At 47.5% G+C, this 26,983-nt stretch overlaps 2 protein-coding genes across 2 annotated transcripts in view; both read left to right on the forward strand.

Annotated features, from left to right (window-relative positions):
* DUSP15 (dual specificity phosphatase 15) lies at positions 1 to 24,366 on the forward strand. Its single transcript, XM_081011631.1, has 7 exons — positions 1 to 562; positions 5,446 to 5,479; positions 11,646 to 11,728; positions 15,474 to 15,523; positions 16,896 to 16,970; positions 18,803 to 18,977; positions 22,285 to 24,366. The coding sequence occupies exons 1-7, from the start codon at positions 542 to 544 to the stop codon at positions 22,498 to 22,500; spliced, it is 654 nt and encodes a 217-aa protein (XP_080867757.1). The 5' UTR covers positions 1 to 541; the 3' UTR covers positions 22,501 to 24,366.
* FOXS1 (forkhead box S1) overlaps positions 2,732 to 26,983 on the forward strand; it is a 62,863-nt gene continuing 38,611 nt past the window's right edge. Inside the window, exon 1 of the mRNA XM_081011391.1 lies at positions 2,732 to 3,159. The gene's annotated coding sequence lies outside the window, so the exon portion shown is untranslated. The remainder of the gene's footprint in view (positions 3,160 to 26,983) is intronic.

Raw genomic sequence — 26,983 nt, forward strand, 5'->3', positions numbered from 1 at the left:
CATGCCCCAACAGCCCTGGCTTGTCACAGAGCCAGGGAGACTAAAGGTTTTGTTCTCTGTGAACACTGGAGCTTTGTCCCGGCGGTGGAGCAGCAGCAGCAGCACCGCCTGCCCTTGGCACACACACACACACACACACACACACACACACACACACGATTACGAAAGAGGTGGAGTTTATCCTCTACTGTCAGCGTGCCAGCCACAGGAGGCGGCCAGGAAAAGGGCATTTCCAGGAGTAGCGTCTTTGCCATCTTGGAGGAAAGGAGAAAGAGGCCGGGCGTTTGCAGCAGGTCTGCAGCTGATTTATCGGCTCCCCAAGGGGCAAGCAGAACTGCCACCTTGGAGAGATCCTTTCCACCTCCTGCCTGGTCCTAAGAAGTGAAGGGAGGCAGTGGGAAACTCTGCCAGGCCTAGCGAGAGAAAAACCTCGCCCCCTGCTCCATACCTATTGCTGGGGATTTTGTGGAAGAGAATCACACACACACACACACACACACCAGGACAACTTCTGCTCTCTGCCTAGAGTGTGGTTTGGACCATGGGCAATGGCATGAACAAGGTATGACTAATGATGTGTAGAGGAAACTTTGTCTGTGAATGCGATTGGGCAAAGCTGCTACGGAGTGTACCTTTGTGGCTGGCAAGGCCTGATGGGGGTTCTAGGCTCTGGAGGGCACCAGCCTGGGGGGCAAGGCTGAGAAAGAGGGTTTGTTTCAAGCGGGGGGCGGGGGGGACACAAGGGCTGCCCAAGTATTTATTTACTTATTTGAATGTTTTAAATAGTTGTTTTTAACTGTGATTTTTAAACAGACAATTTTATTATTTTTGTAAACCACTTTGAGATTTTGTACGTAAGGGGTTTATAAATCTTGGGAAATGGAATAAACAAGTATAGCTGGGGTCTATCTCTTACCAGCCCCTGTCAGGGATGATAAGAGTTCAGCAATATCCATAGCGCCACCAGCTCCACGTCCCAGAGATGTTTCACAAAGCTTTTAATTTATTGGAAGCCACCCAAAGTGACAGGGGTCACCCAGTCAGATGAGCGGCATATTATTATTATTATTATTATTATTGCCACAATGAACCTCCTCTGATTTAAGGGACACACCCCAGCCCTCAGGGTGGGCCCCAGACATTTTTGCCACTTGAGAGGGAGGACAAAATGGTCACCCCTCCCCACAGCAGACACAGATGCCAGCTGGACTAGCAGTTGGATCTTTGAATTTGACACACCTAGCGATGGTGCAGCTCTCTCCCACCGCGTGATTAGAGGGGGAAACCCTCAAAGCCATTCACAAAGAGAATGAAACAATAAACTTATCAGCAGAAACAGTCAAAAGATAAAAACAGCAATAAACTAAAAGTAGATTAAAACATACACCTTCATGTCTGCGTAGGCTTAGCTAAGCAAGAATGTTTTTATCAGGCACTGGAAAGAGTGCAGAGTAGGTGCCTGATTGGTGTCATGAGGCAGGGAGTTCCAAAGTGTAGGCAGAATTAATTTCTTAAACATAATAATAAAAAATAAATAATAATACATTTTATTTATACCCAGCCCTCCCAGGCCAGAGCTGGGCTCAGGGCGGCTAACACCAGTAAAATTACAGTAAAAACATAATTGGGGGGGGGGGGGAGAGAAACAATTTCTAATACAGGTTAAAATGCAATTTAAAATGCAGCCTCATTTTAAAAGTAGCCAATAAATCAAGACCATAAGGGGAGGGAAACATAAGGGTCAGACTGAGTCCAAACCAAAGGCCAGGCGGAACAGCTCTGTCTTGCAGGCCCTGCGGAAAGATGTCAAGTCCCACAGAGGACAATGGCCAGGGGGCTTAGGAGGGGCAGCTAGGGGCTGCAGCTGTGATCCCCTCACATTGTCCAATGGTAGGGCCGGGACCAGCAACTTCTCTACCGGTACAAAGTTACCAGTGCACAGGTGACGGTAGCAAGGATGTGGCTTGAAAGGAAAGGTTGCAGTCAGCTCACAAGCCCAAACTGCTCACCAGGTGTCTTTTGCCACTGTTTCCTTCAGGGAGGAGGGGGCTGTTGATGGCTGCTGGCCAGCAATGCCTCTGAATGCCAGCTGCTGGAAACTGCAGGAGCAGAGAGCTGCTCTTGTGTTCGAATCCTGCATGCCAGTTTCCCACAGCCAACTGCTCAGCCAGCCACCGTGAGAACAGGATGCTGGACTAGATGGGCCATTGGCCTGATCCAGCGGGCTCTTATTATGTCCCCCTGGGAATCCAACAGCAAGGAGAGGTCAAAGAGCACTCCCAATGTGCAGAGGTTGTTTTTTGTGCTTCTGTCTAAAGCAGGCAACCACCTTAACGCCCAAGCACCCAGCTTGCCAACCATCTCTGTCTTGAGAATGCGACAGAATTCTGCCTCCGTTGCAGAACTAAACTGGTTCAACGGATATGCCTTCCTATTCTCCAGGAAGCTGCCATCCCACAAGGAGCCTTAGTGGGGTGATTCCACAGCCCTTCCTCCCAGGATACATTGAGAATGGGTATAATAATAATAATAATAATAATAATAATAATAATAATAATATTTTATTATTTATACCCCGTCCATCTGGCTATGTTTCCCCAGCCACTCTGGGCGGCTTCCAACAGAATATTAATATACAATAATCTATTAAACATTAAAAGCTTCCCTAAACAGGGCTGCCTTTAGATGTCTTTTAAAGAGAAGATAGCTGCTTATTTCCTTCACATCTGAAGGGAGGGCGTTCCACAGGTCAGGCGCCACCACCGAGAAGGCCCTCTGCCTGGTTCCCTGTAACTTGGCTTCTCGCAATGAGGGAACCGCCAGAAGGCCCTCGGTGCTGGACCTCAGTGTCCGGGCAGAACGATGGAGGTGGAGATGCTCCTTCAGGTATACTGGACCAAGGCCATTTAGGACCTTAAAGGTCGGCACCAACACTTTGAATTGAGCTCGGAAACGTACAGGGAGCCAGTGTAGGTCTTTCAAGACCAGTGTTATATGGTCTCGGTGGCCGCTCCCAGTCACCAATCTAGCTGCCGCATTCTGGATTAGTTATAGTTTCTGGGTCACCTTCAAAGGTAGCCCCACATAGAGCGCATTGCAGTAGTCCAAGCAGGAGATAACCAGAGCATGCACCACTCTGGCGAGACAGTCTGTGGGCAGGTATGAAACCAATATAGCTTTGAGGTTTCCCTATTCATTTTCCCTTAATGCCATTATTGGGCACACATTCCCAAGAGGAATAGATGGTGTTATGGATGACTCTTATCGTCAAAGAGGTGCTGGAGCTTACAGAATAGAGGGCACATGGTGCCTATTCTGTATGCTGTAGTGCAGCTTGTGGAAAACCCTTTTTGTTTCTGTAAGCTAGATCCTATCCTCCTCAACCTGATTTGAAAGGTGGGCGAGGCTGCTCCTTTACCAACCACCTGGTGTCACAATGTCGAGTTACTTTGTGCTTTGACGTCCTTAAATTGGGACGTCAAAGGGCCATCCAGAGCTTGCAAAGGACCCTCCAGGGTGCTTCGGCGTTCACTGCCCATCACTGGTGGTCTTGGTCTGTGGTCAATGGTGATGGAGGTAGCAACTGTGGCAGGTTTGCAAAGGGGCGTTGGCCAAACCCAGCAAACACCAGCAAATCAGAATTATTCCAGCGGAGCCGATAGGAGGCTCCCGATTTCTCAGATCTTTCAACCCCTCACACTTCCTAAGAGCTTGCCAGGCCCTGCAGGTTCCCTCAAATCTCAGTTCAGCACTTTGGCAGCATAGCAAACAGAGATGCATAGCTGTCAACCGTCCCTTATTTGGCGAGAAACTCCCTTATCCCCGCTGCTGTCCCTTATTGATGATGTCCCTTAAATTTCCTGGGTTTCAAAGGAAGCAGCTCCTCTCCTTCCCTCCCTGCTGGCCAGGGAGGAGGGAGGCTCCAACTGTGTTGCTTGGCTGTAATGCTCACCCAATAAGGAGTCTAAGAACCACTGGGGGGTGGAGCTTGCATGCCTTGTGCTGATCAAGTCAGCCGCCTTGCCTGGGGACTCGCCTTTGCTCAGCGCTTCCCAGCGGAGAGGTGACGGTGGTTTTCCTTGATGCATCCCCTTTGCCGGGTTGCTGCGCTGTGGGAACCACCGCTTGAGGCTTCGTTTGGCTGCTGGCTGGGCTTTCTGCCTTTGGCTGGGAGGGGCTCAGAAGTTGAACATATCTGTGCTATGAAAATCCCTTATTTTGGCTGCTGATCCCTTACTTCCGAGGCTGCTGGTCCCTTATTTTCAAATCTGTAAGCTGACAGCTATGCAGAGATGTGTGAAACCAACAGCCCTGGAGAGATCAGGTGCCTTTGAACCACAGAGAAAGGAAAAGGAAGAGGCATGAGTGCTTATGTTTCAGGGCACTCACACACTGAATGAAGCCCCACAGAGCCTGAATGTTGTCAGAGTTGCCACATCCAGCGCATCCCAGGCACTGAAATTTCAGGGCTCAAACCTGAGACTTAAGGGCGGGTTCTGGCGATGTCACAGGGGTGGCCCCTGGAGACGGAAGTTAATTGGGACAGGGGAGGGGAGGAACGCAGGACCCAGCCCCTCAAGTGTCTATCCTATATTTTGCAGCCAGCTCCTGCTAGGCTAAAGCTTCAAAGTTGCATGCAAAGTTAATAAGTTTCTTTTTAAATTAAAAGCACACTTGCTGACACGGATATTCAAGTCCTCCACCTGCCAGCTGGAGAGGGCCAGGTTAACCTGAACTTCAGGTCGGACCCGAAGGTCTGGCAACCCTAGTCAGAATTCAGAGAAACCTCCAACTGCCTGGGGAAAGCCTCTGTACCATGAAAAGAAATAAAAAGAATATGAAGAAGAAGAAGTTGTTCTGTGTTTGCATCGCTTCACTTTGCCTATGGGCACTGTAATTTACCCATCAAAGAGCTACAGTTCCCAGCACCCTTAATAAACTATCGCCCCAGGAGTCCATAGGGGAAGTCATGTGCTTTAAATGTTTATAGTACAAGAGATGAGTCTTCCTGTGTTTTGGCTCATCTTACTCCCCCCCTTTTCCCCCTCCTTCTCCCCCCCCCTTTTCCTTTTCCTTTCCTTTTTTCCCCATCCTTCTTCTTCTTTCCTTTTTATTTTTTCCTTTTCCATAACGGCTTATGTTTTATGCCATGTACTTTGATATTTTGTGTAGTTTTTTTTAGCTTTTTTCCTTATTATTATTATTATTACTACTATTAAGGAATTTTCTTTTGTCATTTTGGTTGTCTATATTTATGTGTATTTGTTTAAAGCAAAATAAAAGTATTTAAATTAATAAATGTTTATGGCGCGCACTCAGAGCCTTTCCCTTGCAAGCAGAAGCTCTCAGGTTCAACCCCCTCCAGGAAGGGTTGGGAGAAACTCCTGCCAGAAATCCTTCAGAGCTGCTACAACTGACAGCGACTTTCCTTTTTGTGTCCAACAGATTCTCCCTGGGCTTTTCCTCGGCAACTTCATAGGTGAGTCGTCTGAAAAATGGGCGTGCTGCAGATCCTGGGAGGAATAATAGAGGCCCGTGTTTCTTTTGGATTCTGCTGTGAACCTTGGTGGGGATCCTGTGCCTGTCTTAGCCCAGTCAATGCCTGGCAGGCCCAGAGAGGCCAGCTGCGGCTTTCCCTGTGGCTGCATTTTCAGGGCAGGGAAGACTTCGCCATTTGCATCTCTGCCTGTTGTCCTGACCTTTGAAACATGCCTGGGGCAGCGGGGAGAGAAGCAAATACTTATTCTGGATTGGTGTTTCCTTTAGCGTGTCAGCAGGAAAAACTGCTGAGTCAAATGTTAGACAGATAATAGAATCATGGAATTCTAGAGTTGGAAGGGACCCCGTGGGTCATCTAGTCCAACCCCCGGCAATGTAGGAATCTCAGCTAAAGCCTCCATGGACAGATGGCTCCATTGGTTAGAGTGCGGTGCTCATACCACCAAGGTTGCAGGTTCGATCCTCGTAAGGGAGAACTGCATATTCCTGCATTCCAGGGGGTTGGACTAGATGATCCCCCGGTATCCCTTTCAACTCTATGATTTTCTGATTCTGTGGTACAGGGGTAGGGAATCTTGAGTCTGTGGGCCAAATGCCCACAGGCCTCTCTGCCAGGTGAGAACTTTCCTGGCCCCGTTCAGTACCTCCCTTGGGTACTTTCTTAAAATATATATAATAATTTTTTATTGGTTTTTCCACATATTTTCCAGCATATCATCCTTTTAAACATCATTTCAAAATCTTTGACTATCACAGCCTAAGACTTCCTTCAGCCTCAACTGGTGGTTTTCTAAAATCCTTTCTAATTATGCATTTTGTTACTACAGTTATTGCCATAAATCCAAATCTTAATACCTAAACTTAATTCTTTTCACAATAATTTCTATATTACTCCTTACAAAACTTATTTTAACCCTACAAGCGATGTCAATTGATTGCAACTGCTTTCCAAATACAGTGGTACCTCAGGTTAAGTACTTAATTTGTTCCAGAGGTCCGTTCTTAATCTGAAACTGTTCTTAACCTGAAGCACCACTTTAGCTAATGGGGTCTCCCGCTGCCAGAGCACGATTTCTGTTCTCATCCTGAAGCAAAGTTCTTAACCCGAGGTACTATTTCTGGGTTAGCAGGGTCTGTAACCTGAAGCGTATGTAACCCGAGGTACCACTGCATCTACAAAACTTCTTCCATTCCTTTAGGAAAATCTGGTGCTGCCGGTTCCAAATTTTCCCGGTGAATCTCGCCATCTCAGCATAGTTCATCAATTTCTCTTGCCACTCTTATTTAATTGGCATTCCTTCTTGCTTCCAACTTTGGGCTAACAATATCCTTGCTGCAGTTATCGCATATAAAAAAAATTGGGTGCTTTTGCTTGGCTTGAATCCATCCTCCAAGACTTTAATAAGGCTTCCCGGGTGTTGGAGAGAAGGGATTTGGTATAGAGCCCTTTTGGCAAGGCTGGATTGTAACTTAGGGTCCCACCTGCTGTTGCCTCCTGCCCCCGCTCACTTCCCCCATGGCTCCTCCCACCCCTTGGATGTGGTGGCCCCTAGGAAGCTGCCTGGGAGGAGATGTGGCCCCCAAACCGAAAAATGACCTCCACCCCAGCAGTAGCAGAAGCAACAGTTGCTGCAACCTGCCTGCCCAGCCTTTCACGATCTGCTAATGTTAAAGACTGATCCATCAGCAGTCAGGAGCGCTTCAGCCCTGTTTTTGAGTTTCTGCCCTGTTTTTGAGATTGTTTGAAACCTGAAACCTCAATTTCTTATTATTACTGCCTGTTGTTGTTTAGTCGTTTAGTCGTGTCTGACTCTTCGTGACCCCCTGGACCAGAGCACGCCAGGCACTCCTGTCTTCCACTGCCTCCCGCAGTTGGTCAAACTCATGCTGGTAGCTTCGAGAACACTGTCCAACCATCTCACCCTCTGCCGTCCCCTTCTCCTTGTGCCCTCCATCTTTGCCAGCATTAGGGTCTTTTCCAGGGAGTCTTCTCTTCTCATGAGGTGGCCAAAGTATTGGAGCCTCAGCTTCAGGATCTGTCCTTCCAGTGAGCACTCAGGGCTGATTTCCTTCAGAATGGATAGCTTTCATCTTCTTGCAGTCCATGGGACTCTCAAGAGTCTCCTCCAGCACCAGAATTCAAAAGCATCAATTCTTCGGCGATCAGCCTTCTTTATGGTCCAGCTTTCACTTCCATACCTCACTACTGGGAAAACCATAGCTTTTACTATACGGACCTTTGTCGCGGCAAGGTGATGTCTCTGCTTTTTAAGATGCTGTCTAGGTTTGTCGTTGCTTTTCTCCCAAGAAGCAGGCGTCTTTTAATTTCGTGACTGCTGTCACCATCTGCAGTGATCATGGAGCCCAAGAAAGTAAAATCTCTCACTGCCTCCATTTCTTTCCCTTCTATTTGCCAGGAGGTGATGGGACCAGTGGCCATGATCTTCATTTTGGTTCTCTTAAATAAGGCTATGTTTAAAACTTGTCATTGAGGCTTTTATACCTTTTTTGTAAACTCAAGGAAGCGTTTCAGCCCTGCTCTTGAGTTCGTTTGATATCACTTAAAATCATTTAAGGTTTATAATTTCCTTATTTCCTTTTGAGGAAACTGATTAGTTCAGTTAAACGAGTTTTGTAGCCGGCATCTCATTAAGTCTTTGTTTAATTCTAGGTTAACTTTTCCTTAAATTTTTTGGTTTTTGTTATTTAATTGAATTCTGTAGTCGATTACTTCTCGTTTCAGGGATTTTCACGGCAATTCTTTTGTTTTGTGTAATTTCTTGGCTCCCTGACTGTCTTTTTTTCACTGGTTTCACGATCTGCTGGGTTCAGCATTTGCTTTGGAAGGAATGTCAAGTGTGTGTTTGTCATGGAGGACAGGGAGGAAAAGGAGGCCTGGCGTATCGCCAGTTTGCTCTTACCCTGCCTGTAACGAAACCTGGAGAAAAGATCACACCAGAAACTCAGTCCAATACAGTGGTACCTCAGGTTAAGTACTTAATTCGTTCCGGAGGTCCGTTCTGAACCTGAAACTGTTATTAACTTGAAGCACCACTTTAGCTAATGGGGCCTCCTGCTGCTGCCGCGCCGCCAGAGCACAATTTCTGTTCTCGTCCTGAAGCAAAGTTCTTAACCTGAAGCACTATTTCTGGATTAGCGGAGTCTGTACCCTGAAGTGTATGTAACCTGAAGCATATGTAACCTGAGGTGCCACTCTATAAGTTTCAATAGTGGGAGTGGTCCCTACTCGCAAATCAATAGTCAATTGTAACAAAAACTAATCCGTTCAAAAGTATGTATTCTGACAAGGATTGCAAACTCAAATAGAGATTACAAACTCAAACAGAGATACAAACTCAAACTCATAAGGATATGTATATCCAATTATGGATCAGAAACCAGTAACTTCATGTTGGTCCATAGTCAGGTTTGACGTGAAGGTCTTAGTTTCAATCATTGAGCAGAAGTCAGAAGTCAATTACGGATCAGAAGCCAAGACAGGGCCCTGTTTCGATGTATTCACCTTCATCAGCTGGAAGTATCAAATATTACACGAAAATACATTTAAATTCTTAGGGAAACGGTGGCGCTGTGGGACACAGAGCCTAGGACTTGCCGATCAGAAGGTCGGCGGTTCGAATCCCCGTGACGGGGTGAGCTTCCGTCGATCGGTCCCTGCTCCTGCCAACCTAGCAGTTCGAAAGCACGTCAAAGTGCAAGTAGATAAATAGGTACCGCTCTGGCGGGAAGGTAAACGGCGTTTCCGTGCGCTGCTCTGGTTCGCCAGAAGCGGCTTAGTCATGCTGGCCACATGACCCGGAAGCTGTACGCCAGCTCCTTCGGCCAATAAAGCGAGATGAGCGCCACAACCCCAGAGTCAGCCACGACTGGACCTAACGGTCAGGTGTCCCTTTACCTTTACCTTACATTGAAATTCTAAATTTACATAAATTGTAAAACAGTCTGAGTTCTTGGTGTGCTCTTTTTCTCTTGGTATATTTAATAACAAGAACTCCAACTTATGTAATGAGACCTGAGCGCTTCAAGACCTGAGCGTTTCTCTTGCCCATTTGGAATTCCAGGAACTCCTGGAGAAAGTTGCATTTTCCTGTTTGTGTTGTGAAAAGGAACTCGTTCCAAAGCAGCTACCTGGGAATGCGCAGGCAGGCAGGCAGGCGTGGCTCCTTGGGTGGGTTAGTTCAAAACCTGTAAGCCACATGGCGCCCAAGGACTGTGCTCGACTGCCTGTTCACTTATAGATTCCTGGAACTGTAGCATTGGAAGGGGTTCCCCTGTGGTCATCTAGTCAAACCCCCTGCAATGCAGGAATCTCAGCTGAAGAGCTCGCTCTCTGACAGAGGGCCACCCAACCTCTGCTTCCAAGCCTCCGTCACCTTCTGATAGAGTCCTTTCCACTGTCAAACAGCTCTTACCATCAGAAAGTTCTTCCTGATGTTTAGTTGGAATCTCCTTCCTTGTCCTTTTTTTTTTTAAAAAAAATTATTAAGTATTTCAACATAACAAATTAATTTAAACATTTTCTTCAACTCATTATATATCATTTCCCAATTTTTAAAAAATTTCTCTACATTCCCACCACATATGGTAAAGGTTATCTTCTTTTTCTTTACACTTCCAGCATACGTTTGATCCGGTTTTATACATTCTTGCAATCTGTACTGGTGTTATATACCATCTATACATCATTTTCATATAATTTTTTTTCAGAAGAGAACAGTCTGTAAATTTTAAATCTGTTCTCCACAATTTTCCCCAGTCTTCCAATTGTATATTATGTCCTATATCTTGTGCCCATTTGATTATGACCGACTTCACCTCCTCATCTTTTGTTTCCCATTCTAGCAGAATACAATATGCACCTTTCAGAATCTCCTTGCTTGTCCTTTGAATCCATTGCTTCAGGTCCTCCCCTTTAGAGCAGCAGAAAAACAAGCTTTCTCCATCTTCCATGCAATAGCCTTTCAGATATCTGAAGATGTCTATCATATCAGCTCTCGGTCTTCAGATGGCCAACCGTCATGGATGCTTTAGATGAGATTCCTGTGTTGCAGGGGTTCGACTACAGGACCCTTGAGGGTCCCTTGCAATTCTATGATTCTGTGATTCTCTTCTGCAGACTAAACATACCCAGCTCCCTCAACCGTTCCTCCTAAGGCTTATTTTCCTTGGTCATCTTGATCACCCTTCTCTGCCTACCTTCCAGCTTTTCAGTATCCTTATTTTCTCATGTTAGGGCTTATCCGCACTTAGGTTTTGCTCTTTCCAGCAGATGTCTGTGCTTTTTAATGCTCCGTGTCAAAGCTTTCCCCTGAAATTTCCCCACAGAACCCGCTCTTTAAAGGTGCATCAGAGCAAACGTCAGTTCAGGTTTTCCATGGACTTTTGTTTGCACCAATTGGGCTTTAAAGAGCAGGTTTTTGTGGGGAAAGTTCCGGAGCCAAAAAAAGAGTTTTCAGACCATTCCTGGAAAGAGTGGAGGAAAGCAAAGTTTGGATAAGCCCTTAAATGCAGTGCTATTTTTCTAGGAAAAGAGGCCCTGGACCTCACCATGAATATCTCCCTTGTTCTCTTAGAATGGCAATGGCGTCCACTTGGAGGCCTGATTAAACATAACTGCATGTTTAATGTTCTGAGTCATTATTTCTGGCAAAAGCATTAGATGGCCATTGTTCAGAGGAGGTGTGGGGATCTTTGGACTTCCAGTTGGAAGGGACCCTGAGGGTCATCTAGTCCAACCCACTGCAATTCAGGAATCTTTTGCCCAACGTGGGGCTCAAACCCATGACCCTGAGATGAAGAATATCCTGGTCTACAGACTGTGCTATCCCTCAGGTGTTGCTGGACTGCAGCTCACATTGTCCCTGAGCATGAACAGGTTTAGAGGTTGCCCTGAATATTCTCCTTGTTTCAGGATCCAAGAATTTGTTAGACTGAGCATTTGTTCTTCTGCTGTCGTCTGGCACTGAAGCGAGGGCTCAGTGCGCACATGATTTCAGCATGCGATTCTGCATATTCTGGTTTGCCAGGCAATCAGCAGTTTGTGCATGCACATCCATAAGTTGCTTGGGTAATAAATAAGGAAGACTGAAACAATCACACTGTGTTCATCCTCCTCTTGCTCCTAGATGCCAAAGACTTCGACCAGCTGAGCAGGCACAATATCACCCACATCGTCTCCATCCATGAATCCGCACAGCCATTTATTCCGGTATGAGTGGGCTGGGTTTTTATTGAGGGCAGGGAGGGAGTTTCAGTTCGCTACTCTGAGACAATGCTAGGCAGTGGCCTTCGACAGTGGATTTTGAACATCAGTGGGGGTGGTAAAGCAGCAGACAGATCTAATCCAATGGTCCCAATCCACTACAAATTCCTCCTTCTTTGGGAGCTGTATAAAGGTAAAGGGACCCCTGACCATTAGGTCCAGTTGTGGCCGACTCTGGGGTTGCGGTGCTCATCTTGCTTTATTGGCCAAGGGAGCCGGCGTACAGCTTCCAGGTCATGTGGCCAGCATGACTAAGCCGCTTCTGGCGAACCAGAGCAGCACACGGAAACACCGTTTACCTTCCCGCCGGAATGGTACCTATTTATCTACTTGCACTTTGATGTGATTTCGAACTGCTAGGTTGGCAGGAGCAGGAACCGAGCAACGGGAGCTCACCCCGTCGCGGGGATTTGAACCGCCAACCTTCTTATTGGCAAGTCCTAGGCTCAGTGGTTTAACCCACAGCGCCACCCGCGTCTCATGGGAGCTGTATGGGAGCACAATATTTAGATCATACAGGCATGTTCCCTGTACTCTTTTTGGCACCTGCTAAAAACATTCTTATTTAGACAAACTTAAAGTTTAGAATTTGGGACGCTGTGGTCTAAACCACAGAGCCTAGGGCTTGCTAATCAGAAGGTCGGCGGTTCAAATCCCCGCGACGGGGTGAGCTCCCGTTGCTCAGTCCCTGCTGCTGCCAACCTAGCAGTTCGAAAGCATGTCAACGTGCAAGTAGATAAATAGGTACCACTCCGGCGGGAAGGTAAACGGCGTTTCCATGCGCTGCTCTGGTTCGCCAGAAGCGGCTTAGTCATCCTGGCCACATGACCCAGAAGCTGTACGCCGGCTCCCTTGGCCAATAAAGCAAGATGAGCGCAACCCCAGAGTCGGTCATGACTAGACCTACTGGTCAGGGGTCCCTTTACCTTTAAAGCTTAGAATTTGGGGCGTGGGTGGCACTGTGGGTTAAACCACAGAGCCTAGGACTTGATGATCAGAAGGTCGGCGGTTCAAATCCCCGCGACGGGGTGAGCTCCTGTTGCTCGGTCCCTGCCCCTGCCAACCTAGCAGTTCGAAAGCGCGTCAAAGTGCAAGTAGTTAAATAGGTACCGCTCCAGCGGGAAGGTAAATGGCATTTCTGTGCACTGCTCTGGTTCGCCAGAAGTGGCTTAGTTATGCTGGCCACATGACCCGGAAGCTGTACGCCGGCTCCCTCGGCCAATAAAGGAAGATGAGTGTGCAACCCCAGAGTCGTCCGTAACTGGACCTAACGGTCAGGGGTGCAATTTACCTTTACCTTTAAAGTTTAGAAAGTTGGTGTGAGTTTTAATCTGCATTTCAAGGAAAGAGAGCCCACAACCTCCTAAGGGAGACGGTCCCACTGTTGAGCAGCCCTTACCATCAGAAAGTTCTTCCTGCTGTTTAGCCGGAATCTCCTTTCATGTAACATGAATCCCTTGGTCCAGGTTTTAACCTCGAGAGCAGAAAACAAGCTTGTTCCCTCTTGCATGTGACAGCCCTTCAGATATTTGCAGATGGCTATCATATCTCCTCTCAGTCTCCTTTTACCCAGGCTCAATACACTTGCTAGGGCTGGAGTTATAGCATGGTGGTAATGCCTCTGCCTTGAGAGCAGAAAGGTCCCAAATTCAATTGCCGGAATCTCCAGACAGATTCCCTGTCTGAAATCCTCTTAGGAATTTTAAATTACCGTATTTTTCGTCCTATAGGGCGCACCGGCCCATAGGACGCAACTCGTTTTTTGGGGGGGGGAAATGAATAAAAAAAATTTATTCCCCCGCCGCTGCGGCTGCTGTCCCAAGCCTTGCGCACACCTGCCCGAAGCACGGGGCACCCTCCGGAGGGCTCCGCGTGCTTCGGGCTGCAGGCTGCCGCCCCAAGCCTCGCGCACCCGGCGGGACCTCCTGCCGGGCGCGCAAGGCTTGAGGACACTCGCCGGGGCTGCAGGCTGCTGCCCGCAAGCCTTGTGAGCCCGCGGGAACTCCCACCGGGCTTGCAAGGCTTGCGGATAGCTTCCTGAAGCCTGGAGAGCGAGAGGGGTCGGTGCGCACTCTCTCTCCAGGCTTCAGCGAAAGCCTGCATTCGCCCCATAGGACGCACACACATTTCCCCTTCATTTTTGGAGGGGGAAAAGTGCGTCCTATGGGGCGAAAAATACGGTATGATATTCCAAAAGATAAAACTAAATTTTTCTTATACGCGACGTCTGCAGCAAGAATCCTGGTGGCTAAGTATTGGAAAGGGAATCGGCTACCCACTAGGGGCGAGTGGTTATGTAAGCGTTCAGAATATTTAGAATTAGCCAAATTGACAGATATAATAAAACAAAAACCCAAAAGTGAAGTGAAAAAGGAATGGGAGTGCCTAAAGGAATACCTTAAAAGCCAAGGTTCGAGGGCAGAAATCTGGCTGTGTCTGGAATAACCTTGTGAAGTGAAAGGATAAGAAAGAGGGATTTATAGCTAGATGCTAGGATAGAGACGATAAGGAAAACAGGAAGACACAATGAGAGGTAAAGGAGGTGCTGTGGGATTGGTGGAAGTTGTCAGGGAACTGACATCGGAGCCTGAGGCGGAGGGAAGGCTCTCAAATGATGCTGGAGAAGGGCCAAGCAGGGAGAGAGGCAGTTCAGCAGAGGGGGAAGCAAATCAACGTTACACCAGGGATACAGGGGGGCAGATGGGGGAATCGGCGAGAGGGCTCCAGGACTCTTCACTGGACACCAGCGGGGAGAGCACGGGTCCTCCGCTACCCACACCCTCCCTGCGCAGAAGACTTCCATGCAGGGAGAGTAGGAGGAGACTAGGCGTCAAACAACTTTTATGTTGGAATAGGTTTAAGAAACGCCCACTGACGGATTCTGCTAGCGACTGAGGCAGCCACGAATTGAAGGGCTGTCCAGACAGAAAGGTTTAACAAGGCAACATAGCCAGGAGAGGCGGCAACTTACGCACGAGCAACCCCATACCCATTATAGAAGTCAATGTTTGTTTTTCTTTTAGTGTTTATATTATTATTTTGTAAGATTTGGATATATATTTTTGTATGCTTGTTTTTGTGCATTGTTATTTTTCATGTTGTTGTTGTTGTTGTTGTTGTGTGGAGAATACTTAAAAAATTAATAATTAAAAAAGGGGGGGGAGAAATCCTAGAGAGCTTCTGCCAGTCGGTGTAGACAATATAGAGTCAAGTGGACCAATGATCTGACTTTGTATAACTCAACTTCTGCTGCTTCTGTGTTGCTCTACCATGGACCTATGGCCACTCCCAATCAGCCTTATAAGAAAAAAGAAAAAACAGTTAAATTGGGCAGAGGGAGATCTGGGGTGTAATGCAAAAGACCCAAAGTTTAACCCGCCTTAGATCACCACCTGCTCCGCACAGCGAGATATAAAGAAAATGTTTGGAATTCCTCCTGAACTCAGCCCAGATACAAGTGAACCTAGGAAACTGTCTTTTAATGAGTCAAGTCATTGGTCTATTCAGGTCAGTATTGTCTGCACGGACTGGCAGCAGCTCCCCAGACTTTCAGGGAGGGGACTTTCCCAGTCCTACCTGGAGATGCCTTGGGGGATTGAACCCGGGACTTTATGGCAGGCACTGCACCTGTTGAACTGCTGCCTTTCCTCCTGGGAGCCTCATCTCAGTCATTGGGTGTTTGTTTTTCCAGGGAATCATCTACCTCCGCATTGCTCTACCAGACACACCAGAGGCCAACATGTAAGTAACGGTAATAATAATAATAATAATAATAATAATAATAATAATGTTACTATTTATACCCCACCCACCTGGCTGGGTTGTCCCAGCCACTCTGGGCAGCGTCCAGCACATGTAAAACATAATAGAACATCAGACATTTAAAAACTTCCCTAAACAGATCTCTTCTAAAAGTTGTATAGTTACTTATCTCCTTGACATCTGATGGGAGGGTGTTCCTCAGGGAGGGCACCACTGTTGAGAAAAGAAGGGGAGAAACAGTGTTTCAGCAAACGAATTAATAAACTGAAACTGAATCCTGACGAGACAGAAGTCAGAGATGTTGGGAATCTGGGTTGGGGTCTGCCACATGTTTTGCACAGTCGCGGCCAGGCTTGTGTTCTCTCCTCCGCCACCAATTGCAAAACTGAAACCGGTGCACTGAGGAACGCGCATGTTAACACACCGCAGACCTGTCGCTCAGCCACGTGCAGAGTCCCAGTAAACACAATCACTTATATAATCCCATGGCCTGGAGGAAGATCTCGACGGTATCGCTTCACTCCAGTCCTGCAACTTTTGAGTTTGAGCAAGAAGCAAAAACCAGGTCAGGAAGTTTTGGTTCTGTTTTGACTGAAAGTGCGGCTTCAAGCTGAAACGCTTCAGCTCCAAACCTTGAGGGAAGGAGAGGAGCAGAGAAGAAGTTCCATGTGGGGTGATGGGGCATAGTAAGAGTTATTTTTTGAGAGCTTGTTGTTGTTTAGTTGTTTAGTCGTTTAGTCGTGTCCGACTCGTCGTGACCCCATGGACCAGAGCACGCCAGGCACTCCTGCTTCCACTGCCTCCCGCAGTTTGGTCAAACTTATGCTTGTAGCTTCGAGAACACTGTCCAACCATCTCGTCCTCTGTTGTCCCCTTCTCCTTGTGCCCTCCATCTTTCCCAACATCAGGGTCTTTGCCAGGGAGTCTTCTCTTCTCATGAGGTGGCCTCAAGTCTTGGAGCCTCAGCTTCAGGATCTGTCCTTCCAGTGAGCACTCAGGGCTGATTTCCTTCAGAATGGATCGGTTTGATCTTCTTGCAGTCCATGGGACTCTCAAGAGTCCCCTCCAGCACCATAATTCAAAAGCATCAATTCTTCGGCGATCACCCTTCTTGATGGTCCAGCTCTCACTTCCATAGATCACTACTGGGAAAACCATAGCTTTAACTTTTGAGAACTAGTCAGAGTTATTCCTGCACTGCAGGAAGTTGGACTAGATGATCCATGGGGACAAGTCTCTGATTCTATTCCGTCCCATGGTCTTTTGGGGCTAAGCTTGTACAGAGTCTGCTCTTGAAATCTGGCTCCCTGGCATTGAACATTCTGTTTTGGCTTTGTTTTCATCCTTCCAGCAAGAAACACTTCAAGAAATGTATCCATTTCATCCATTCCTGTCGCCTGCATGGCGGGAACTGCCTTGTTCACTGGTATGTTGACTTTTTTTTAGGGTTGTTTCACTCGGCTCTTGTGGGCTTTCTGGCGGGGGGCACCTGGTGGGTCCCTGGGAGAAACAGGACGCCTGCACAGCCTACTATGATCTGCCTGATGTTGCTGGACTACAACTCCCATCATCCCTGGGCACTGGGTTATGTTGGCTGGGGCTGATGGGAGTTGGAGTCCAACTCAGCACTTTCTGCACTTTTTGAAACGTTTGGCAAATGGGAATAATAGCCATCCTTTGAAATGGACACTTCTCCAGATTTTGCACATTTCAGCGATGTGTACTAAAATTGCACATACAGTAAATTGTGCATATAACTGCATATATTAGTGAAAAAATATAATACAAGAATGCATATTGGGGAAATTTTATTTGCAAAAAAAAAAAATGCATGTTGGGGAAAATTGCATTTAAAAACTGCATATTAGAAGAATTTGCATTAAAATGCTGGAGAATTTCCATGAGGATTTAAAAAAAAAAAATTAAAGAAAGAATTACAGTCATACCTCAGGTTAGAGATGCTTCAGGTTGCGTTTTTTTGGGTTACGGACCCGCCGAAACCCGGAAGTGCTGGAACGGGTTACTTCTGGGTTTCAGTGGTCGCGCATGCGCAGATGCGCTAAATTGCGCTTTGCGCATGCGCGCTGAATCGCAACCGTGCGTGCGCAGATGCGGCGCTGCAGGCTGCAAATGCTGCGGGTTGCGAACGTGTATCCCGCACGGATCATGTTCGCAACCCGAGCGTCCACTGTACAAACCGATATGGAAATGTGGGGATGTAACTTGTCCCAAAAGATGAGAAAGCAAAATTGACGTATTTGCTCACCTGGAGGGCACCAGGAGGATGAAGGCTTCTGGGGGGCGGGGGGTGGGTAACAGAGCCATTCTGTCTTGCCCCCCTGCAGCACATGTACCGGTCCTTGCCCTTCTGTTTCCCTGCCCCCCCCTTTCTGTCCCACTGGGACTCTTCTTATGTTCTTCAGAAAGGGTGTCCCTCACCATTTGCCTTCCTGTCACACTGAGCCATATCCCTGCCAGGGATCCTCTAATGCTGCCTTGAGGTCCAGGGCTTTTCTAGAAGTGAGGTTCATGCTTCATGATTTTTGGTTGCCAAGGAAAAATAGGTTTAAAAAGCCTGGATGCCAAGATCCGGGCTTTAGGGAAGTGCTCTTTGGCCAGAGAACCCCAGCAGAGATTTAAAATCACAAATCATGCAGCAAGTAAAGTGTGGAAATCTAGGCTGTCAGACCATTAAAATATGTGACTTCCAAGACAGTCCCCTCTTCCCCCATCGTAGGAAAAGACCAGACATTTGGTAAGTTAAAAACGGTTTACTTACAAACTCTCCAAAGGTCAGATTCATGTGCTTTCCCACACAGCCGTCAGAAAACACAGGTGGTCAAACTTGGCTTTGTTACGGTGGTGAAAGTCCCTAAATTATTGGTATAGGAACGCAAGGGTGGCTTGTAAGAGCCATGCGGCTGAGCTGCAGCAACCAGCTTAGCCTCTTCACACGCTGAGCTTCTCAGGTAGATGGGAAGGAGAACAACAGGCTTGATTACTTTCCTCCCAAGGAGTGGGGGAGTGACCTAGCTGAGCCTGGCAGGACAGCTGACTCTATGGCTTTAACCCCTTCATGCACTGATCAGACTTAAGCATGTTGGTTCCAGGAGGCTGGTTGTCCCCCAATAACAACCCCACGAGAAGGTCCCAAGCGTGGCTTCGCGTTTGTTGGTGGGTAGGAATGCAGGCAGAGGGCCTTGCGACAGGCCAGGAGGGGAGGCAGAGGATACTGATGGCTTCTCCGTCTGCCTCCAGCCTCGCAGGGATCTCCCGCAGCACCACCATCGTCCTCGCGTACGTCATGGCCGTGACACAGCTGAACTGGCACGACGCCCTGGAGGCCGTCAAGGCAGCCCGGCCCGTCGCCAATCCCAACCCAGGTTTCCGTCAACAGCTGGAGGAGTACGGGGGCAGCCGGTCTGTGAAGAAGGTGAGAGCAGGAGACACATGTGATGTGGTATGCCTGTGAAGGGTTTGGGCATAGACAGAGACAGTTTAACATTTGGATGCTGCGTTAGAATCATAGAATCATAGAATCATAGAGTTGGAAGAGACCACAAGGGCCATCGAGTCCAACCCCCTGCCAAGCAGGAAACACCATCAGAGCACTCCTGACATATGGTTGTCAAGCCTCTGCTTAAAGACCTCCAAAGAAGGAGACTCCACCACACTCCTTGGCAGCAAATTCCACTGTCAAACAGCTCTTACTGTCAGGAAGTTCTTCCTAATCTTTAGGTGGAATCTTCTTTCTTGTAGTTTGGATCCATTGCTCCGTGTCCGCTTCTCTGGAGCAGCAGAAAACAACCTTTCTCCCTCCTCTATGTGACATCCTTTTATATATTTGAACATGGCTATCATATCACCCCTTAACCTCCTCTTCTCCAGGCTAAACATGCCCAGCTCCCTTAGCCGTTCCTCATAAGGCATCGTTTCCAGGCCTTTGACCATTTTGGTTGCCCTCCTCTGGACACGTTCCAGTTTGTCAGTGTCCTTCTTGAACTGTGGTGCCCAGAACTGGACACAGTACTCCAGGTGAGGTCTGACCAGAGCAGAATACAGTGGCACTATTACTTCCCTTGATCTAGATGCTATACTCCTATTGATCTTTATATTTTGAGGTTTAGCACCTGTCATTTGCACAAACTCTGGGATCCTATAGAATGAAGGGTCGTCCAGTCATGCCATCAATCCTTCAGATGCAGTTTGCCTGTTGCCTCGTCAAGCTCTTAGTGCATCTGACTTGGTGCTGTCTGTGCTGATTGGCAGGTGGCGGGAGGGATGAGAATACAGTGATACCTTGGTTCTCAAACTTAATCAATTCTGGAAGTCTGTTCCAAAACCAAAGCATTCCAAAACCAAGAAAGTAATGCAAAACTGATTAATCCGTTCCAGACTTTTAAAAACAACCCCTAAAACAGCAATTTAACATGAATTTACTATCTAACGAGACCATTCATCCATAAAATGAAAGCAATAACCAATGTACTGTACTATAAAATAAATAAAACAATATGGTAGATGATAAAAATTAAAATTATTATTTTCCCCTTACCTGCACTGATGATAATCATTGTTTGGATGGGGGGGCTTTTAACCATTTCCGCAGTCACTCAATCAATCAATAAGTAGCTGAACTGGGATCTACACAGTCACAAAAACAAGTTAACTGAAAAAGCCTAAAAACAAAACAACGCTAAATAAATAGCAAAAACAAAAGCACCAAATATAAGCTCCAAATATCACCTTAGAGCACTGCAATCGGAAACGGATGGCTTGAATTAGAATGGGGCGACGCAAATTGGCAGCACAACAGGAAACACAGGGGGATGCAAATTAGCAGCGCAACAGGAAACACAGCACACTCGGCTTCTGAAAAAATGTTCGGAAACCAGAACACCAACTTCCAGTTTTGCAGCGTTCAGGTTCCAAGTTGCTCGTGAACTAAGCTGTTCAGAAATCAAGGTACCACTGTACAGAGCGCAGCGAATAGGAGCCCAGCATTTGAGTCAGGCTCAAGGAGTCCAGGTCAGGGGTTTCTCCCAGGTGAACCTGGACATACTGCCAGAGATTTAACCTGGCACCTTCTGCATGCAAAGCTACCAGGTGTTCTACCTCTGCGCTGCGACCCTTCCCTTAAGACATAGGAACCTGCTTCGTACCAGGTCAGATCATTGCTCCATCCAGCCGACTGGCTCCCTGGGCACTCGGGTGGTGTCTCTGCCCTTCATGCCAGGGATTTGAACCTGGAACCTTGTGTGTGCCAAGCAGGTGCTATGCCACCGGCCTGCATCCCGCTGAATGGGCAAGGACAGCCTTATGCTGGGGAAGGGCATGTTTGAAATAAAGGATTCTGAGCGGGAGACGGAAATAGGATGCTTGCAATCATCAGCCTTTTGTCTTGTGTGCTGGAGACAGAAAAAGACAGATCACAGGGGTGGAGAGCGGTTCAATTCACGCTTGTTTACAAAGTTTGCATGATGATGTCATATCTCTGACTTGTCATTACGCAAAGCCCTCGCCTCTCAGTCTCTGCAATGTTGGTGGCCGTTGTCGATGTTGTCATTCTTCCAGCTTTTATTATAGAGCCATGACTGATGGGTCTGCTTATTTATTGTCAATAATAATAATAATTTTATTATTCATATTCTGCCCATCTGACTGGGCTGCCGCAGCCACTCTGGGCAGCTTCCATCAAAATATAAAAACATAATAAAACATCAAACATTTAAAAATTCCTTATACAGGGCTGCCTAAAGTTAGATAGTTGTTTATTTCCTTGACATCTGAAGGGATGTTGGTCTTAGACTTAGTTGGTCTTTAAGGTGCTACTAGACAATTTTTTTTTATTTTTATATATATTTCTACTGCATCAGACCAACTCAGCTACCAACCTGAATCTGAAGGGAGGGCGTTCCACAGGGAGGGTGCCACCACTGAGAAGGCCCTCTGCCTGGTTCTCTAGCTTCACTTCTTGCAATGAGGGAACCTCCAGAAAGCCCTCAGAGTTGGACTGCTTACGTTTGTACCCCACCTTTCTTTTTTCAAGGTGGCACAGATGGGGTTCCCTTGTGGTCACCTATACAACGCCAGGCGATACCCGGGGATTAACTGGCATGTGTTCCAAGATTACCTTCTGTTATGTACTGAGTTGAATAGGATCCAAACTGCAGCAGTCTGATTGGTCCTAGAACAATAGGCTCCAAACTGCAGCAGTCTGATTGGTCCTAGAACAATGCAGCAGTCTGATTGGTCAGCAGGAGCCACCCAATCCAGCTCCAGGTAGAAGTGAATCCACAACCTGATTGGCCCACAGGAGAATCCCGGAACTAGCCAGTCACGTGGGGCCCATTGTGTAAATAATGTATGTAAAACAGATACTTTGAGGGGACTTCCATTCCCTCACCACTATGAGCTGAATAGAGAGCATGAAATCCGCTCTCAACTCTGAGTATATTTCATCTTCGTAGTCATAAGGGCTAGTAACTTGCTGGGCTTTTTCGAAAGGCTAATTCTATGTTTGCATGGTGTAATTGTAATTGCAAGCATCCTCACTGCCCTCTTTTTTGCGAGACATGCATCTGTGGCCGGAATGGCAAAGGGAGTCTTGCAAACTGTCCTGTTTTTAAATAGGTTTTTATTTTTATTAGTATTGTTTTACTACTCTGTTGTTTGCTGGCCCCGGTTCCTTTGGGAGGAACGCTTTCTCACCACTCCCCGCCCCTTTTTCTTGTTGACAGATCCACCGGAGACTTGAGCGCAAGTATGGAGCATCGCCTTTTAGTGACGAAGAGGACATCAGAGCCCTGCTCCCACCTGGGAAAAGGCACCTGGTCCCTAGGAGAGATGGGGCTCCGCAGACCCTGGTGCCAAAGGAGAGACGAGCCAAGCACACGGACCCCTTTCTGCTGCGGATGAAGCTGACCTTCTCCTGCCTCCCGGGGTGTTTGAAATGACCCCTCTTCCAGGCGTTTTTTGGGGGGGAAGCACAGAAGCTTAGCACATCGGACTGGTTGGAGTCAAAACCTGGCAAGGGCTGTTCCAATCTCCTGGCACCATGAAATGCGCTCAGCTGAGAAACCGGCAGCACCCACAAATAGCTACCCAGATCCATCACCCACCTCAGTCCCTTCCACTCGCTGAAACGGAGGAAACTGTTAGGAGAGCCGGCCCCAAGGGACTTCTCTGCAGGTTCAGATGGTAAAAAATGCCAGGCACAGAGGTCGCCAGCTTCAGGGTCCGGCTGAGGAATAAGAGCCAGGGCTCCCCAGAAACAGATGATTCTTTGGAGGATATTTTTTCCCCATTGCACGGGGTTCAACTAGATGACCCTTTAGGATCTCTTCCAAACCTACATTTCTATGGTTCAATTATCCCCAGGAAGAACAATTCAGGGACTTCAGCCGTTCCAGAAATCACAACCAAGTGGTTGCCTTTATATATTTTTTTTAGCCAAATGGAGGTAGTTCTTGCACAACAAATGGCTTCCTCTCCCAGATGGCGCGCCAGGTCTCTCAGTTGCGCGTGTAGGTGGGTGCGATCGAGAGAAGCGAAAATAGCAGGATGGAGTGGAACAAAGCAGTCGTTCGTAGATGAGCAGAGACGCCAACAGTTGGACCGAAGGAAGGGTTTTGGCCGGCGCAGTTTGTCCCGTTGCTCCCAGACGACGACGAGAGAAGCTGCGCTTTGCCAAAATCTCTTCTGCACAACTACTATTGCAGCAGGAGCACAGAGGGGCTTTGCAAGAACTTCCTGTACCGAATGAACATTACACCCAGTGGCCTCTTTCCCGACAGCGCAGGAAGCTGGCTGCCAGCGATAAACAGAGGTGGGTGGGTTTTCTCTCCCCCCTCCCCGCCCTTTGACCTAACCCTGCCCTCTGCTGCGCTCTTAGACCAAACAGCTTTCCAGACTGAGGAGGAGAGTCAGAGCCTGGCGCAATCCCCCACGCCAGAGAGCTGATGCGCTCTGATTATTTCCTGACCGCCAGCTGGGGGACTGTGAGCTTTCAAAAGGCTTCTTAGCGAAGGCTTGGCAGAATGCAAAAAGGCAGGCATCGCATCATCACCGCCATCATCATCACCGTCCCCAGCGGGACAGAAATGATGAATTTGCCAGCGACTCAGCAGTCCAAATTGCGCTTCCCAAGGGAGCGATCGTAAAGGACACGCCACACTAATGATCAGGGTAAAAAATGATGCTGTTCACGCCTTGCAATGCAGCCACACACACACACCCCAACCCCACCAGCCTGCTAAGCCCCATTCTCTCAAGCTGTTAAGTCCCTTCCTGTGCATTGGGGGCTGGGGGACACCCCCCCCAGAGCAGATCTGGCTGGGCAGGGGGGCTGCAAGGGGGCTGAGAGGAAGAAACCACATCGGCATGCAGGCAGAGGTTTGCTTGCTCAACATCAAGATATCTGTGGCCGCAACATCAAGACAGCTTTTTTCTGTACTCACCCAGACCTCCTCCTCCTTTTTAACATTGCAACTTAGGAAAATTTCTGGGAAACTTGAAGGCTTGCTTCCTATTGTGACACTTCGCTGGGTCCTTATAAAGGCGAGGCCCAGTTGTGGATGTTGGAATATTTCTTAAGGGCTGGCCAAATTCCTTTTATTTTTGTTTAGCGGAGAGATTGATATTGTACACACACACACACACACACACACACACACGGATGAGTATGGGTAGAGTTAGGGAACAGTTCTTTCTGGCATTTGTTATCCCAGGGATAACCAAACAGTTATACCTTTTTAAAAATAATAATAATAATAATAATAATAATAATATTAAATAAAACATACTTAAGTATTTAAAAACAATGTTCTGTGTTTATTTATTTGACGTAGAGGGGAACGACATTGTGTTATGTGTGTGCATATATGCAAACAGAGACCTCACCCTAGAAACCCTCATGTTCTCTTTGCATGTGTGCACACAAGCTCATTATTATTATTATTAAAATTGATATATTGCCCTTCATTCAAAGGGTATTTTGTGTTTTACAAAATAAAAACACAAAATACCTAACATAATACTACTACGAATAAAATAACCCCGACAGACACATTTAAAAGGGCATCAATTGTTTAATCAGCCAAAGGCCTGGGAGAAGAGGAATGTTTTTGCCTGATGGAGCCTAATTTTGGTGCCATGTGAGCCTCCCTGGCGAGAGCATTCCACAGTTGGGGAGCCACTGCAGAGAAGGCCCTGTTCTCGTGTTGCCACTCTCCAGAACTCTTGTGGAGGAGGCACAGGAAGGAGGGCCTCAGAAGATGATCTCAGGGTCCGGGTAGGGTCATATGGGGAGAGGCAGTCCTTGAGGTATTGCGGTCCTGGGCCGTTTAAGGCTTTATAGGTAAAAACCAGCCCTTTAAGTTGGGCCCAGAAAGCAACTGGAAACCTGGCTGCCGAATTCTGTACCAGCTGAAGTTTCTGAACCACCTTCAGAGGCAGCCCCACATATAATGCACTGCAGTAATCTAACCTAAAGGTTATAGATACACGCGCTCTCACACACATGTATATGTTTTTAAAAAACATATATATTAGTCCCCTTTTTAAGCAAACACAGGGACCCAGGGCTTCCTAGAATATTTGAGTGTTTGGCCATGGCAAAATAAGAGGCAATCAAGTGACAATGGACACGTCTGCACATAACAATAATTCCAGCCACAGAAATTTGCTGGCTACTTTCTGGAGAGTAGAGCACAGTGACTTTTGCTCCCCTCTGGTCCTTTTAGCTAAGTGTGGCATGACAGCCAAGCCAAGGTTTGGCTCGGCGTGTCGTCCAAACTGGAGCTGTGCTTAAACTCCTTCCACAGTCAGTCGATAGTCAACCTGTGAGGATCCAGGGAGAGGCACCATCTTTCCGCCTATGTTTCGCTTCCAGAGATGAAACTTGAGATCCTGTTTGATGCTCCTACTTCAAACCCTGGAATGGAAGCAATGCGTTCATCTCCCAGAGGCCTCTTGGGCTTTTCATGCGCAACACCAAGCCTTTCTGATCTGCTGCAGCAAAAGCGGTTGAACGGATACATAGCAAAAAAAGGAAGGGGACAAATGTGTTTTATTTCAAATGCTCTGGGATAGCTCAGTTGGTAGAGCATGAGATTCTTAATCTTAATCTCAGGTCAGGGTTGTTGTGGGTTCAAGATCTATGTTGGGCAAAAGATTCCTGCAATGCAGGGGGTTGGACTAGATGACCCTCGGGTCCCAACTCTAGGGTTCTGTGGTTTTTTCCTTAGCACTATGCAAAAAGCCTAGAATGACATGGGCACCCCCTAGTGGGAAATTCTGTCCTCATTGGCAAATGCTCCCCTAAGGAGATCTGCATGGGAGTTTCAGCGATCACTCTCTGAGCTCTGATTTCAGGCTCATTATTATCCTGCTACCTTTGCGGGTGACGCTGTGGGTTAAACCACAGAGCCTAGGACTTGCCGATCAGAAGGTCGGAGGTTCGAATCCCCGCGACGGGGTGAGCTCCTGTTGCTTGGTCCCTGCTTCTGCCAACCTAGCAGTTTGAAAGCAGGTCAAAGTGCAAGTAGATCAATAGGTACCGCTCCGGCGGGAAGGCAAGTGGCGTTTCCGTGCGCTGCTCTGGTTCGCCAGAAGCGGCTTAGTCATGCTGGCCACATGACCCGGAAGCTGTACGCCGGCTCCCTCGGCCAATAAAGCAAGATGAGGTATTTAGTGGGAAACTGGGATGGGTCCCTGATCCAGATTGAAGCCCCACTGTCTCCCTTAAAAAAAAAAAAAAGGAGGTAAGGAGATGCTGCAAAATTAAATACTTGTGTGTAATCAAAATAAAATTGTGCTTTGCTCAGGGGCCCACAACTTTGATGAGAACCAGCCCTCCGTATGAATTTATTCGCCATGACTTGTACACCACCTATCTACAAACTGCGGTCAAGGCATCTTAAGAAAGAGCACAATGCCATGGTGTAAAATACAAAAATGCGTCAGTTATTTGTTTGTTTGCAAATTTTTCTATACTGCTCCATGAAATGCTCTCTCTGTTGAAGAAGAGCATAGAATCAGATAATTGTAGAGTTGGAAGGGACCCACAGAGTCATCTAGTCCAACCCCCGGCAAGGCAGGAATCACAGCTCTGTGAGTGCATGTGCGCCCCCTGCTGTTTAGCAATAAATGAAGGTAAGGGATATAAAAAAAAGGTCCAGTATCCGAGACCACAGAGGGATGCGGATGGCGCTGTGGGTTAAACCCCAGAGCCTAGGACTTGCCGATCAGAAGGTCGGCGGTTCGAATCCCCGCGATGGGGTGAGCTCCCATTGCCCGGTCCCTGCTCCTGCCAACCTAGCAGTTCAAAAGCACGTCAAAGTGCAAGTAGATAAATAGGTACTGCTCCGGCGGGAAGGTAAACGGCGTTTCCATGTGCTGCTCTGGTTCGCCAGAAGCGGCTTAGTCATACTGGCCACA

Source organism: Podarcis pityusensis, assembly GCF_964106645.2.
Source record: "Podarcis pityusensis genome assembly, chromosome: 6".
Taxonomy (NCBI): Eukaryota; Metazoa; Chordata; class Lepidosauria; order Squamata; family Lacertidae; genus Podarcis; species Podarcis pityusensis.